Here is a 13,320-nt window from a genome sequence, read left to right as displayed (position 1 = left end):
AGTTTATATGCAGATTTTAACTGATGAATTAAAAATGATCCCCTTTCCTTAGCTCATTCCAATCACCATTTACTCCTGCTCTCTCCTTCCTGTCCCATTCACACTTTAGATATAGCTGCATTACTGTGCTTGTCACACTAAGCCTGGACTACTTGATTCCAGGGACTCTGTGTGTGTATGTGTGTGTGTGTGTGTGTGGTGTGTGTGTGTGTGTGTGGTGTGGTGTGGTGTGTGTGTGTGTCCTTCCTCTTGAAACTAACACTGTGAGGCCTGGTACATAGTAGCTGCTCAACAAATGTTTATCAAATTGAAATGGACTTTTTCCCTTTTTGACTAAACTGCTTAATACTTAGAGGCATGTGGTGCTAATATTTAAGACAGATTGGTTCATTCTGTTCAAGTACCACATAACCATTCACACACCATTGAGTTTAGTACTATTAAAGGGTAATTTCCCTTCTGGGAATTGTGCCTGTGGAAGACACATTTTACATATTCAGTCTTTTTTATCATCACTAGGCAGGTAAAGAGATTAAAATAAAAGGTTTTTTCAAGTGTGCAGTTATCCACATAGACCTTACTTGGAAATCCCTGTGTATTCTGAGAAAAAAATAAAGAAGTACTAGTACTGAATGTGTCTACACCCAGCACTACCCAGTAGTCACATGCCTTTTTTAAAGATAAAAATATTAATGATTAATTTCTGTATGACACTATTCACCCAAATGACTTAGAAAAGCTATCATTTCCTCCTTTTTCTATCAGTATAATAAAACCCAATGTAATTAATTGAAAACCCTATTTTGCCCAGTTTTACAAGTTTTGGCCCATTGTGATACCTTCAATGTAGTATATTTTGTTTAATGTAATGTTTTTACTATTACTTTTAATTCACACATTTTAATAACTCAAAAGAGAGCATTTGTGTTTTATTTTCTCAAATAAGTTCCTTTTTGGACATGAGAATTCAATACTTAATAGCCTCTCAAATCACTTATAGAGAACTTTACAGCAAAATTGCTTTGACATCTATTATCTCCTTTCTTATTATGGCTATATGACTAGGAATTACTATTCTTGTTTTTGTTTTTGTTTTTGTTTTTGTTTTTGCGGTATGTGGGCCTCTCACTGTTGTGGCCTCTCCCGTTGCGGAGCACAGGCCCCGGACGCGCAGGCCCAGCGGCCATGGCCCACGGGCCCAGCCGCTCCGCGGCACGTGGGATCCTCCCGGACCGGGGCACGAACCTGTGTCCCCTGCATCGGCAGGCGGACTATCAACCACTGCTCCACCAGGGAAGCCATGGAATTACTATTCTTATTTCATTTTTAATAGACTAAAAAATACTCAGGCTTAGGGAAATAAGTGACTTGCCTGAAATTCATATGTTCATGGGTTCTATGTGTGGACCAAAATTAGAGTGGAAATATTTGGATTCCTCATTCAGTACTGTCAATATTCAGATAAACGGCTATGCCATACTGTAGCCAAATAGCACTGGATATTTATTCTGTATAATAATAATAATGAACACTGTGAGCATTTACACTTGCCGGGCACATCCTGAGTACTTCACATGTGCTAGCTCACTGAATCCTTGCTGCAACTCAGTGAAGTTTAAACATGAGAAAACAGAGGCCCAAAGAAAGTAAGTAACCTGGCCAAAAAAGCACACCTAGTAAGTCCTTGAACTAGGATGTGAGCTCAGCCAATCTGCACTGTGTTGCCTTAAGCATCATTCTCATTGCTGGCGTTTCAGTGACAAGGATAGATTTAATGAAACAAATGTAAGTTGATAATCTCTTATAGAACTACCCTTCCTATCAATGAACGTGGAAGAAAGTTATCCTTGAACCCTGTAATTCTGTGAAGTACTTAAGTTGAAATTGAATTTGTTTCTCCATTCTAAGAGGTAATTTCTATTAACGGGGACTCTTTCATGTTTTATATTTAATATTTGATTAGAATTTTATTACATGGAAAAGTCTTTCCTATTCATTATATAATTTAGAATTATAGAACTTTATAACATAAATGAATCTAGGGGCCAAGCCAAAAATTTTAACCAGCAACACCAAATATTAGAGAGGTGATATGACCAGCACAAAGTACTTGCCTAGAGAGGCTGAGACAAGCTCAGACTCAGATCTTCCAAGGCTTTTCCCACAGTGAAGAAAGGTGTGAGCATAATAAAGGAACAGAATGTACGTTACGTGTGTGTGCATGTGTGTACTGACTGTTCTTTTAAAAATTAGTTGTGGAGCAGCATGACCTAGGTAGCTGGCTTGCAGGTCTCCTAGGTAAGGCTATAAATCCCCCTGAAAGACAATCAACTCCTGGATGAAAATCCTAGTCTATTTAATGGCACATAGTCAAATGAAAAGTGGAAGATTTAATTTTCCAAATACTTTTTGGAAAGTTTCTAGCTGCACATATATATTGGACTTTTAAATAACTAATTCCTTTTCAAAATTAAATCTTAAATAGGTGTGAGATTTGCTCGTTCACTGATTTGTTGCCTATTCTAATAATTATTCATTAGTCTCTTTATGTGATGGAAGAAAGCCCAGCTGATTAAGCCACCAAATCATACTTCATTTTCTTTTCTTATGCTGTCTGATTGGTGCTGCAACTCAGAGGGCAAAATGCTTTTAGGAAGATCACTTAGATATATATTTGATTATATTATTATCGGAAGAAACACAGAGAAGTTTCTGACCATCATGCTGTTCCCATCTATACAGGACTTAGTGCTATTTAAATTATTATTCATGTTGTGCTAAGGCATTTCAAGCAGCTTTGGATCATTGAATGGAATGACGTCAAGTGTTAAACTATCCCTGGAAGCCTACAATTAGCAGGCATCCACAGAAAACTAAGCAACCAGAGTAAATGATTATTTCCTCTTAATTCATTTATTTTTCTTACATTTCATGTCATAAAAAACACATAAATCATTTTATTGTTATATCTTTCTCCCAATTTCAATCCACTGTTATCAGTAATGATTTAAAGTATGCTTAATCAAATAGCATTTATAATATATTATGCCTCATCAAAAATTCTGACATAAATCAAAAGGAGACTATTACCCTTAATGATTTATACAAAGAACTATCATAGTATTCTATACATTCAAAAGTGGGTTCTTGGGCTTCCCTGGTGGCGCAGTGGTTGAGAGTCTGCCTGCCGGTGCGGGGGACACGGGTTTGTGCCCCGGTCCGGGAAGATCGCACATGCCGCGGAGCGGCTGGGCCCGTGAGCCATGGCCGCTGAGCCTGCGCGTCTGGAGTCTGTGCTCCGCAACGGGAGAGGCCACAACAGTGAGAGGCCCGCGTACCAGAAAAAAAAAAAAAAAGTGGGTTCTTCAAAAAATTAAAAATAGAACTAACATATGATCCAGCAATTCCACTCCTAGATATTTACCCAAAGAAAATGAAAATACTAACTAGAAAACATGTGTGCACCTCTATATTCATTGCAGCATTATTTGCAATAGCCAAGATGGGGAAGGAATCTAAGTGCCAATCAATACATGAATGGCTAAAGAAGATGTGATTGATATATATATATATATATATATATATATATATATATATATGAAATAGGTGAGGGAGATTAAGAGGTACAAACTTCCAGTTGCAAAATAAATGATTCACAGGTATGAAATGTACAATGTGGGGAATATAGTCAATAACTATGTAATATCTTTGTATGGTGACATAAATAGACTTATTGTGGTGACTACTTTGGAATGTATAGAAATATTAAATCACTATGTTGTGTAGCAGGAACTAACATAGCTCTGTAGACCAATTACACTTCCAAAACAAACCAAAAATTGTGGACAAAATTAAGTTATGCATTTTCTCTTAAGTAAACATCTGAACCTATTTGGTCTCTTGATTGGGAGTCCATCTTGCCAAAGATAACTTAAGAAGTAGGAGGGCTGAGAAATAAAGGTGTAAATTTATTAATTCTTGTTAATATCTGTACCTATTCCAAGTTCTTTTTTGGAAAAAAAAAAAAGGTGCTTTTAAGACCATAGAAAATTCGGGTTCCCACCTCCATTTTTTTTCATAGAGTTTAAAGTCTATAGTGGAAGATATTCTACAGTGCAGCATGCATTTTAAACACTTTATGTTATAAAATACCATAAAATAGTCTGTGAACTTCACTGGAGCACCCATTATGTGCTTCCTTTAGATCCCAGCACAGTGCCTGGAACATAGTGGTGCTCAATAAAATTCTGTTGGCTAAACTGATCAATGCCTTCTTCAAAGAAGTCTTCCTTGAGATTCCATCTTATACCACAAACAAGAGCAATCCATTTCCATCATACATATGTTGCATCCTACTGTATTGTGGAGTCTGCATTTGCTTGTGTGTATTTTGGGGAGGGGATGGGGAAGAGTCTTATTTCCATGAATAAATTATAATGCCATTAGGCATAATAACTGTATATATGTAATTTATTTAGTTAACACATGGACTTTATATAGCTCTGTATATAAACAGCTAGCCTAGCTCATTAAACAGTTTTTCCCCAGTGAATAAAAACAGAATGAACCATTTGCTTTGGAGGTACCTAGTATCCTCTTTCTGTACTGTCTTCCTCTCTGATGTTATTACTTTTCTGCCTGGGTATCTTTATCTAATGCTCTATTCCCCTGCCTATTAACAGGAAAAAAATTCTCATCAATCATTTATCCTTAAACATAAATTGGTTTTCCCAGGTATTTGCAATTTAATCCTTTAGTCATTATTGGGAATGAAAATCTTAGATTCCTCTATGGAGATTTCTGGTTAAAGAAATGCAGAAGATTGACAGAAAGGGTAAAAACCATTTATTTATATCCTACATTTTACTAGGCTGGTGGGCATCATGCCAGCTTGGGATCACATTCTGCCATTAAGATAATTAGATAAGCAGATGCTATACCTCCTCCACCACTCTGACCTCCATGTAAATACATGCACACAAACCCTTCAGCAAACTTAAAATCTTCAGAGATGGGACTGAACATATGTACATTTTTTTAAAAATTACAATGATATACTCTCAATGTTGAGAATTACTGTACTAGGCCCTTTTGTATGGTATTTTATTTAATCTCAAAATAACCCTATGAGGGAAGTACTACCACTACCATTTTATAGATAAGGAAATTGAGACTTAGGGAAGCTAAGTATCTTGCTCAAGGCCAAAAGACTATTTGCCAGAGAGCTGGAATTTGATTCCAGTTCAGTAGGACTTCAAACTCACTCCCTTTTCAATATTATTGCCACTAAAACCTGATGCCACTAAAAAGAAACTGATCCTACAAATAACACCCTTCTAGTCAATGGATGGTTAATGACCGGTATGGGTCTATCAGTCAAGGTCCCAGAAGAAAGAGAAGGCATATCCAGTTGAGTAATTTGAGCACAGTTGAATATTGTCAGTTTGTAACAGTGTAGGCAATACCTTCATGCCAGTTACAGTGCAAATGGTTGATACCTGTAGGCCTGAAGATGTGAGCCTAGTTTAATGGAATCCAGAAAGAGGGGTGGCAGAGGGAGGGGGGGAAGGTGAGAGAAGTGGAGAGAGCTGCCAGACAGGGCTGTGCCTTTTGGTCCAAAGATGAAACCAGATCACAGAAATCCTGGGGGTGAGGTCAGGTAGCGCCTGATCTTGCCAGTCTTTATCGCTGGCTGAATCCAACTGAAAACCGCAAGGCAGGGGAGCCTAAGGACATGGTTTGTGCCCATATCAGCCACTAAAGACAGTGGAGGGTACAGAATGGATGTGGGTAAGTCAGCAAGGAGTATTAGGAAGTGTATCTTCTCCACCCCCATCCCTCAGATTCACCCCCTTTCTCTCTTACCATAAATGAAAATGGCAGAGACTTAAAGGAAACAACTGTTTGTGTCTGTTTTCTTTAATCCATGGTTGCAAATGCTTCTGAAATGTATTAGTGCACTTTCTTACTAAGCTTTCATAAGCATCTGCATTTGTTCTGCTTTTACTGTATTGTGGACAAAGGAAGTATGAAATATTGGTTAACACCGTCTCTCAAATAAGTACACATTCTTTAAAGCTTTTTGGATTTTTTGTATGTTTTTGGTTAGGTTAATTCAGATATAGTTTACATACAGAAAAACCCATCCATTTTAGCTCTGCAATTCTGTGTTTTCACAAATGTGTACAGTCCTGTATTTAACTCTACAGTCAAGATATAGAATATTTTCATCACTCCAAAAGGTTCTAAAGCTTTTAAAAATCTTTAATCCCACTCAACTAACTGATACTAACTGGTATCAATGTTTTTTTCTTCTGATTTTAAATAGGAAAATTGGTGATAACATCCAACAGTGGGTAGTACTTAGTAAGTGCTATTATGAAAAGTATTTTTGTTGGTTTGTTTCCCCACCTTCTGACTTATATAAACTATTCATATTGGTTATTAACTCAATTCATGTATGTTAGACTGAGGAAAGGCTCATAATCTTGACTGCATGTTGAAATCATCTGAATTTATTAAATGACCTGATGGTCAGGTAGCATTTCATTAAAGCAGGATGTCTGGGGTTAAGACCAAGGCATCAATAATCTAAGCTTTCCAAGTAATTCCATATGTGGCTAAAGTTGAAACCTCTGAATTAGATCAGTTGTTCTCAATTCTGGCTGCACAGCAGAATCCCCTAGGCAATTGCTTAAAATATTGATGCTTTTCCCTTCAATTCTGATTTATATAACTTGTTCATAAAAGTTGACTACAAGAAAAAAATAAGATTTGGGTAACTTATATTTCTGAATGGTTGGGCTCCAGTTAAATCAAGGTTTTATTATAGTTCTGGGTATGTGGTGGTATTCAATAAATGTTAGATGGAGGTCCTAATCCCACAGCAGAGTCAAAGGGAATAATATATGCTCCCTCTTGGAAATAAACTGTTTGTGTATTTGAAATAATTGTCTTGGCAAACTATCACTTTCTGAAAATTGTCCTCCTAGGTAATTTACCTCAAATGCTAAGCCTTTTAATTTAAGAGAATACTATATTTCAACCCTATTTTTCAGCATAATATTAGGCACATATATATTTTACATCACTTTCATAATTCTCTCCAAGGAAATAGACAGGAAGCAAGATTAAGAGATGGAGGATAAGATTTAAACCAGCCTCTCTCTTAGAAGCACAAATGATGCTATTGCACTTCTGGGCCTGGAGAATGCTGCTACTTTGTAAAATAGAGCAATGGTACTTGCTGCTTTTTTTTTTTTTTTAGCGGTACGCGGGCCTCTCACTGTTGTGGCCTCTCCCGTTGCGGAGCACAGGCTCCGGACGCGTAGGCTCAGCGGCCATGGCTCACGGGCCCAGCTGCTCCGCGGCATGTGCGATCTTCCCGGACCGGGGCACAAACCCGTGTTCCCTGCATCGGCAGGCGGACTCTAAACCACTGCGCCACCAGGGAAGCCCACTTTCTGCTTTTATAATGGTGAAATATATATGCAAAGGACAACTAATGCCATTCGCTAAAACAGAACTGAACTGTCTAGTGAAATAGTTACGGGACTAGCAAAATATTTATATATGATATCTTTTTCAGATTTCAGGAACTAGTAACTGAAATAACAAAAATCTCTTTTGGCATAAAGTTACTGAAAATCTTTTATAGCATAAATGCTCATCAAGCAAAACCTCCCGAATTTTATTGTTATAAATAATTAATCACCATGTTGCATGTTTCAATATACATTAACAACACCAGGTGTTGTATTTAATCCTTCAAATATAAACTAGTGCAACAAACGGCATTTTTCTTAAATGTTCTTGGTTTAATATAAAAAATATAAAGCTTGCTTAATTTGACCTTCGCACTTCTTACTCAGTTTTCCTACTCCTTTTTTCCTTTTTAGGACCATCTCAGAAAATAGTGTCACCTAAACAAGAGCATGAAGATAGGAAACATGACAAAGTCACAGATAAAGGAAGTGAGAGTGGGACTTCCTGTAATGAGCTCTCCACTTCCAGTTGTGACAGCCACTCAGAGGCAAGCACTCCCCAGGACAACCCACCCAGTGCCCAGCAGGCGACAGCTCACCAACCTAACACCTTAACATTGGATCGTCCTTCCAAAAAAGCACCTGTGCAATGGATGCCCCCACCAGACAAACGCAGAAACAGTGAACTCTTTCAGACACTCATCAGCAAATCCCGGGAAACCAATCTTTCCAAAAAGAAAGTCTGTGAGAAGCTAAGTGTGGAAGAAGAAATGAAAAAGTGTATTCAGGATTTTAAAAAAATCCACATTCCAGATTATTTTCCAGAGCGCAAACGCCAGTGGCAGTCTGAACTGTTACAGAAGTATGGGTTATAGTAATTATCACATTCCTGCAGTATTTCAATGACGTTCAGTGTTTACTACGGTGTCACCACCTGACCGTGTACTAACAATGGTCAGTGTGATTCTTGCTGCTCTTCCTTTTTGTGAACAGTGGATGTGGGACAGTATTTTCTTTCATTCTTTTTGTTGTTGTTGTTGTTTTTAGAAATATGATTTTTAAAAAAGAAAACTCGTACATGTTGAATCAGATGGTGTTCCTGATTCAAACCGTTTTGCAAGAATGAAAGCAAAATGTGCATGACCAAGAAGCTTAGAATCTTGATTTTTGAACTGTGGTCATGTTTGTCATTTTGTAACTCACCAAAAACAAAATCATCATATCACTCCAAGTAAAGTGACAATATGGATGAAGCCACATCAAGTAAAATGTTAGATCACGGTTTGGGGACCCAAATCCAAAACTGTTTAAATGTTAATGCAATAAAACAAGTATTATGTTTGCATGAGCACAATGTTACAAGTAATTCACAAGACGTAGGGAAGATTTGTTTGCTGCTTGGAAAGAAAAAATTATGAAAAAATAGCAAAAAAAAAAAAAAAAAAGAAAGGTTCAGGCAAAGCCTATAAATGTAAGCTGTCTAGGAGATTGAATCTTATTTGTTCTGGATCTGTGATTTTTTTGTGTATGTGTATGGTGTTCTGTATGTATGTTAAGATGATGTAAATATGCCTTATAATCTTGTGTTATGACACTGACATTCATCTATTAATGCTAGTCATGGTTATTTCTGTGAAATGAGTCCTTACATCAGGCTGTGAAAATTGGTATAATGATGCTCTGAAAGATCTGACTATAATGTTAATCAAAATAATTGAGGGAAATGGTAAAGAGCTTTATGTATTTGTTTAAAAAAAGGAAAATATATTAGAATTCCTTGATCTCTATTGACTCTTCTTTTAAAATATTCAGTTGTTATATTGTCTTCAATTTTCCTTTAAAATCCCAAACTGGAGAATGATATGTTCAACCTTAATGTTGACAAGCTAGAGACTTGCTTCCAGGACATGGAAGCAAACTAAATGTCCATCGACAGATGAATGGATAAAGAAGATGTGATACATATATACAATGGACTATTAGCCATCCAAAGGAATGAAATTGGGTCATTTGTAGAAATGTGGATGGACCTAGAGTCTGTCCTACAGAGTGAAGTGAGTCAGAAAGAGAAAAACAAATGTCGTATATTAATGCATACATGGGAATCTAAAATAATGGTACAGATGAACCTATTTGCAGGGCAGGAATAAAGATGCAGACATAGAGAACGGACATGCGGACATGGTGGGAAGAGGAGGGTGGGATGAACTGGGAGATTAGGATTGACATATATACACTACCATGTGTAAAATAGATAGCTAGTGGGAACCTGCTGTATAGCACAGGGAGCTCAGCTCCGTGCTCTGAGATGAACTAGATGGGCGGGATTGGGGGGGCGGTTTAGGAGGGAGATCCAAGAGGGAGGGGATATATGTAAAATATAGCTGATTCACCTCATTGTACAGCAGAAACTAAACATTGTAAAGTAATTATACTCCAATTTAAAAAAAAAAGATTAGGAAAAAAAAGAGCTATGTCTACTAAGGAGTCAGAATCACTTCCAAAGATACCTCCCAAAACAAAGAGAGAGGGGAGAAATTATCCTACCTTCCCACATTCCAATTCCCCACGAACACTTTCCATTGTCCCAATATACGTAGAAGCAGTTCGCAAAGGAGCCTAGGAAAATTAATTTAATAGAGATGATCCCCCTGTGATACAAAGCCTAGCAGTGCAAGGCAGGGAATAGATCTGAAGAACACTTCACATCCTACTCTAGTTTTTCCCAACACAAAACTTCAAATAGAATTGCAATGGTAAGAATTTGTCTATCAGTCTATTGAGCACTTACCATACACCAAACATTTGGCTCAAAGGTTAACAACATATTCAAGAAATACAAATTACTAGCTATTGCCCTTGGGAAGAAGCTTATGGTCTGATTCTCCCAAATCATTACACATTCACCAGAGGCTAGATCATGGCTGGTCCCAATTGGGTTTACCATAGAATCGAGGGAGGAAGCTAGAATGAGGACTCTTCCCTGAAGAAAAGGAGACTCCGAAATTCAAAGATGAGTTAGACTAAAACTGCTGTATAAAACTTCTTTTCCAAAGAATCAGGAGATAAAATCTGGCGGATCACCGTAAGTCCAAAGAGCTGGAAAGTCATTGAAGTTCAGTATTTTTGGAGAATACCTTTTGTTTGATATACAGTATTTACTTAACTTGTGACCTGGTGTTTTATTATTAGTTCAAGTGGAAACATAAATTGAGTACTAACTAAGATGAGAAAAGGAAACAAAAGTGAAATTGTGAGATTTTCAATTTTGGAAAAATGGAGTAGATATACTTTTCCTTATTTCTCCCACTAAGTATAACTGAAAACCCTGGACATTATATACAAACACACTTAAGAGGCTCTGAAAGGCTCATAAAAGAAGGAAAGCTGGCTAGAAGCATTGGGATCAAAAAACAGCATGGTGACGGAATTTCTTGGGTTTTCTTTTTGTCTATACATCGCTGAAGCTGGTAACACAGCAATACTAACAGGTGCAGAAGAAGCAAGGCCCAACAAAATCCTGCTCTCTCTAGCCAAAGGACCAGGAAAGGTGCAACTTAGCAAGACAGAAAACATTTATAGAACAGCTGCTGTGCTGTGTCAGGTTGCAGGTAGGTAGACACAATTGTATTGCATAGTCATTTTAAGGCTTCCTACTTTTTTTAAAGAACTTAGCAATTTTAGTTTCACAGCAAAATTGAGAGGAAGGTACTGAAATTTCCCGTGTACCCCTTACCCTCCAATAGGCACAGCCTCCTCCATTATCAACATCCCCCATCAGAATTGTACATGGTTATAATTGATGAACCTACACTGATGCATCGTTATCACCCAAAGTCCATAGTTTACATTATTGTCCACGCTTAGTATTTTACATTCTGGGGGTTTGGATAAATGCATAATGACACATACCCATAGTTATAGTATCACACAGAGTATTTTCACTGCCCCCCTAATCATCTGTGCTCTGTTTATTCATTCCTCACTTCCCCCAACCACTGGCCACTGCTGTTCTTTTTACTGTCTGCATAGGGTTGTCTTTTTCAGAATGTTATATAATTGGAATCATACAGTACATAGCATTTCCAGATTTGGCTTCTTTCACTTAGTAATAGGCATTTAAGGTTCCTGCATGTCTTTTCATGGCTTGATAGCTCTTTTTTTTTTTTAGTCCTGAATAATATTCCACTGTCTGGATTTACCACAGTTTATCCATTCACCTACTGAAGGACAACTTGGTTCCTTCCAATCCTTCCAAGTTATGGCAGCTATGAATAAAGCTGCTATAAACATCCATATATAGATTTTTGTTTGGATGTAGTTTGCAACTCCTTTGGGTATATACCAAAGAGTGTGATTACTAGATCATGCGGTAAGTGGATATTTAGTTTCGTAAAGAACTGCCAGACTGTCTTCCAAAGTGGCTATACCATTTTGCATTCCCACCAGCAATGAATGAGAGTCCTTGTTCCTTCACATCTTCATCAGCATTTGGTATTGTCAATGTTCCAGATTTGGGCCATTCTAATTGGTTTGTAGTAGTCTCTCATCATTTTAATTCACACTTCCCTGATGATGCATAATGTGGAGCATCTTTTCATATGTTTTTCTCCCACCTCTATGTCTTCTTTGGTGAGATGCCTGTTAATGTCTTTGACCCATTTTTTAATCCAGTTATTTGTTTTCTTATTGTTAAATTTTAAGCATTCTTTATGTATTTTGCATAACAGTCATTCATCTGATATTTCTTTTGCAAACGTTTTCTCCTAGTCTGTAGCTTGTTTTCTCATTCTCTTGACATTGTCTTTCACAGGTAGAAGGTGTTAATTTAATCAAGTCTGGCTTACCAGCTATTTCTTTCATGGATTGCGTTTTTGGTGTTATATTAAAAAGTCATTGTCATACTCAAGATTTCTCCTGTGTTATCTTCTAGGAGATGTATAGTTTTGCATTCTCCATTCAGGTCTGTGATCAATTTTGAATTAATTTTTGTGATGGGTGTAAGGTCTGTGTTCAGATTCATTTTTCGCATGTGGACATCCAGTTGTTTTAAAACCATTTGCTCCACTGTGTTGCCTTTTCTTCTTTGTCAGAGATCAGCTGACTATATTTATATGGGTCTATTTGGGGGAATCTCTATTTTGTTTAATTGATCTATTTGTCTTTTTTTTTTTTTTTTAACAATACCACATTTTCCTCATTACTGTAGCTTTATGGTAAGTCTGGAAGTTGGATCACATCAGTCCTCTAACTTTGTTCTTCTCTCCATATTGTGTTGGCTATTTTGAGTCTTTTCTCTCTTTATATAAACTTTAGAAACAGTTTGTTGATATCCACAAAAAAACTTGCTGGGATTTTTATTGGGATTGCATTGAATCTACAGAACAAGTTGAGAAGAACTGATATCTTGACAATGTAGACTCTTCCTATCCATGGGCATGAAATATCTCTCCATTTATTTTGTTCTTATTTGATTCAGTTCATCAGAGTTTTGTAGTTTTCCTCATACGGAGCTTGTATATATTCTGTTAGATTTATACCTAAGCTTTTCATTTTAGGGAGTGCTAATGTTAATGGTAGTGTGTTTTTAATTTCAAATTCCCCTGTTCATTGATAGTATATCGAAGTCCCCCACTTTTTGAAAATAAAATCCAAAAACTTTAGTATCACATTATAGGCCCTCAATACAGTGGCTTCATATCAATTTACCTTTGTGTGACAATAGACAACTTCCAAAACTTAGTGGCTTAAAAAAACAACAACCATTTATCAGCTCATTATTCTGAGAATCGGCATTCTGGACTGCTCTCACCTGGGCTTACTCATCTGGACAATC

At 37.1% G+C, this 13,320-nt stretch overlaps 1 protein-coding gene across 2 annotated transcripts in view; it reads left to right on the top strand.

Annotated features, from left to right (window-relative positions):
• The window catches only part of KCTD8 (potassium channel tetramerization domain containing 8), a 253,800-nt gene extending 244,535 nt beyond the window's left edge, over window positions 1-9,265 (top strand). The window contains exon 3 of one of the 2 annotated variants that reach the window (XR_009563998.1): window positions 7,899-8,034. Coding sequence is in view for 1 of the 2 variants with exons in the window: in XM_030881157.2 (XP_030737017.1) it covers window positions 7,899-8,359 (461 nt within the window). In the remaining variant the exon portion in view is untranslated. Of the gene's footprint in view, window positions 1-7,898 lie in introns of both variants that reach the window. The other variant, XM_030881157.2, reaches the window with a different exon arrangement.
• Window positions 9,266-13,320: the final 4,055 nt, after the last annotated feature.

This window comes from Globicephala melas, chromosome 5 (genome assembly GCF_963455315.2).
Source record: "Globicephala melas chromosome 5, mGloMel1.2, whole genome shotgun sequence".
NCBI lineage: Eukaryota > Metazoa > Chordata > Mammalia > Artiodactyla > Delphinidae > Globicephala > Globicephala melas.
Note: the sequence above shows the minus strand (reverse complement) of the source record. Positions and strands in the feature narration are given on the sequence as shown.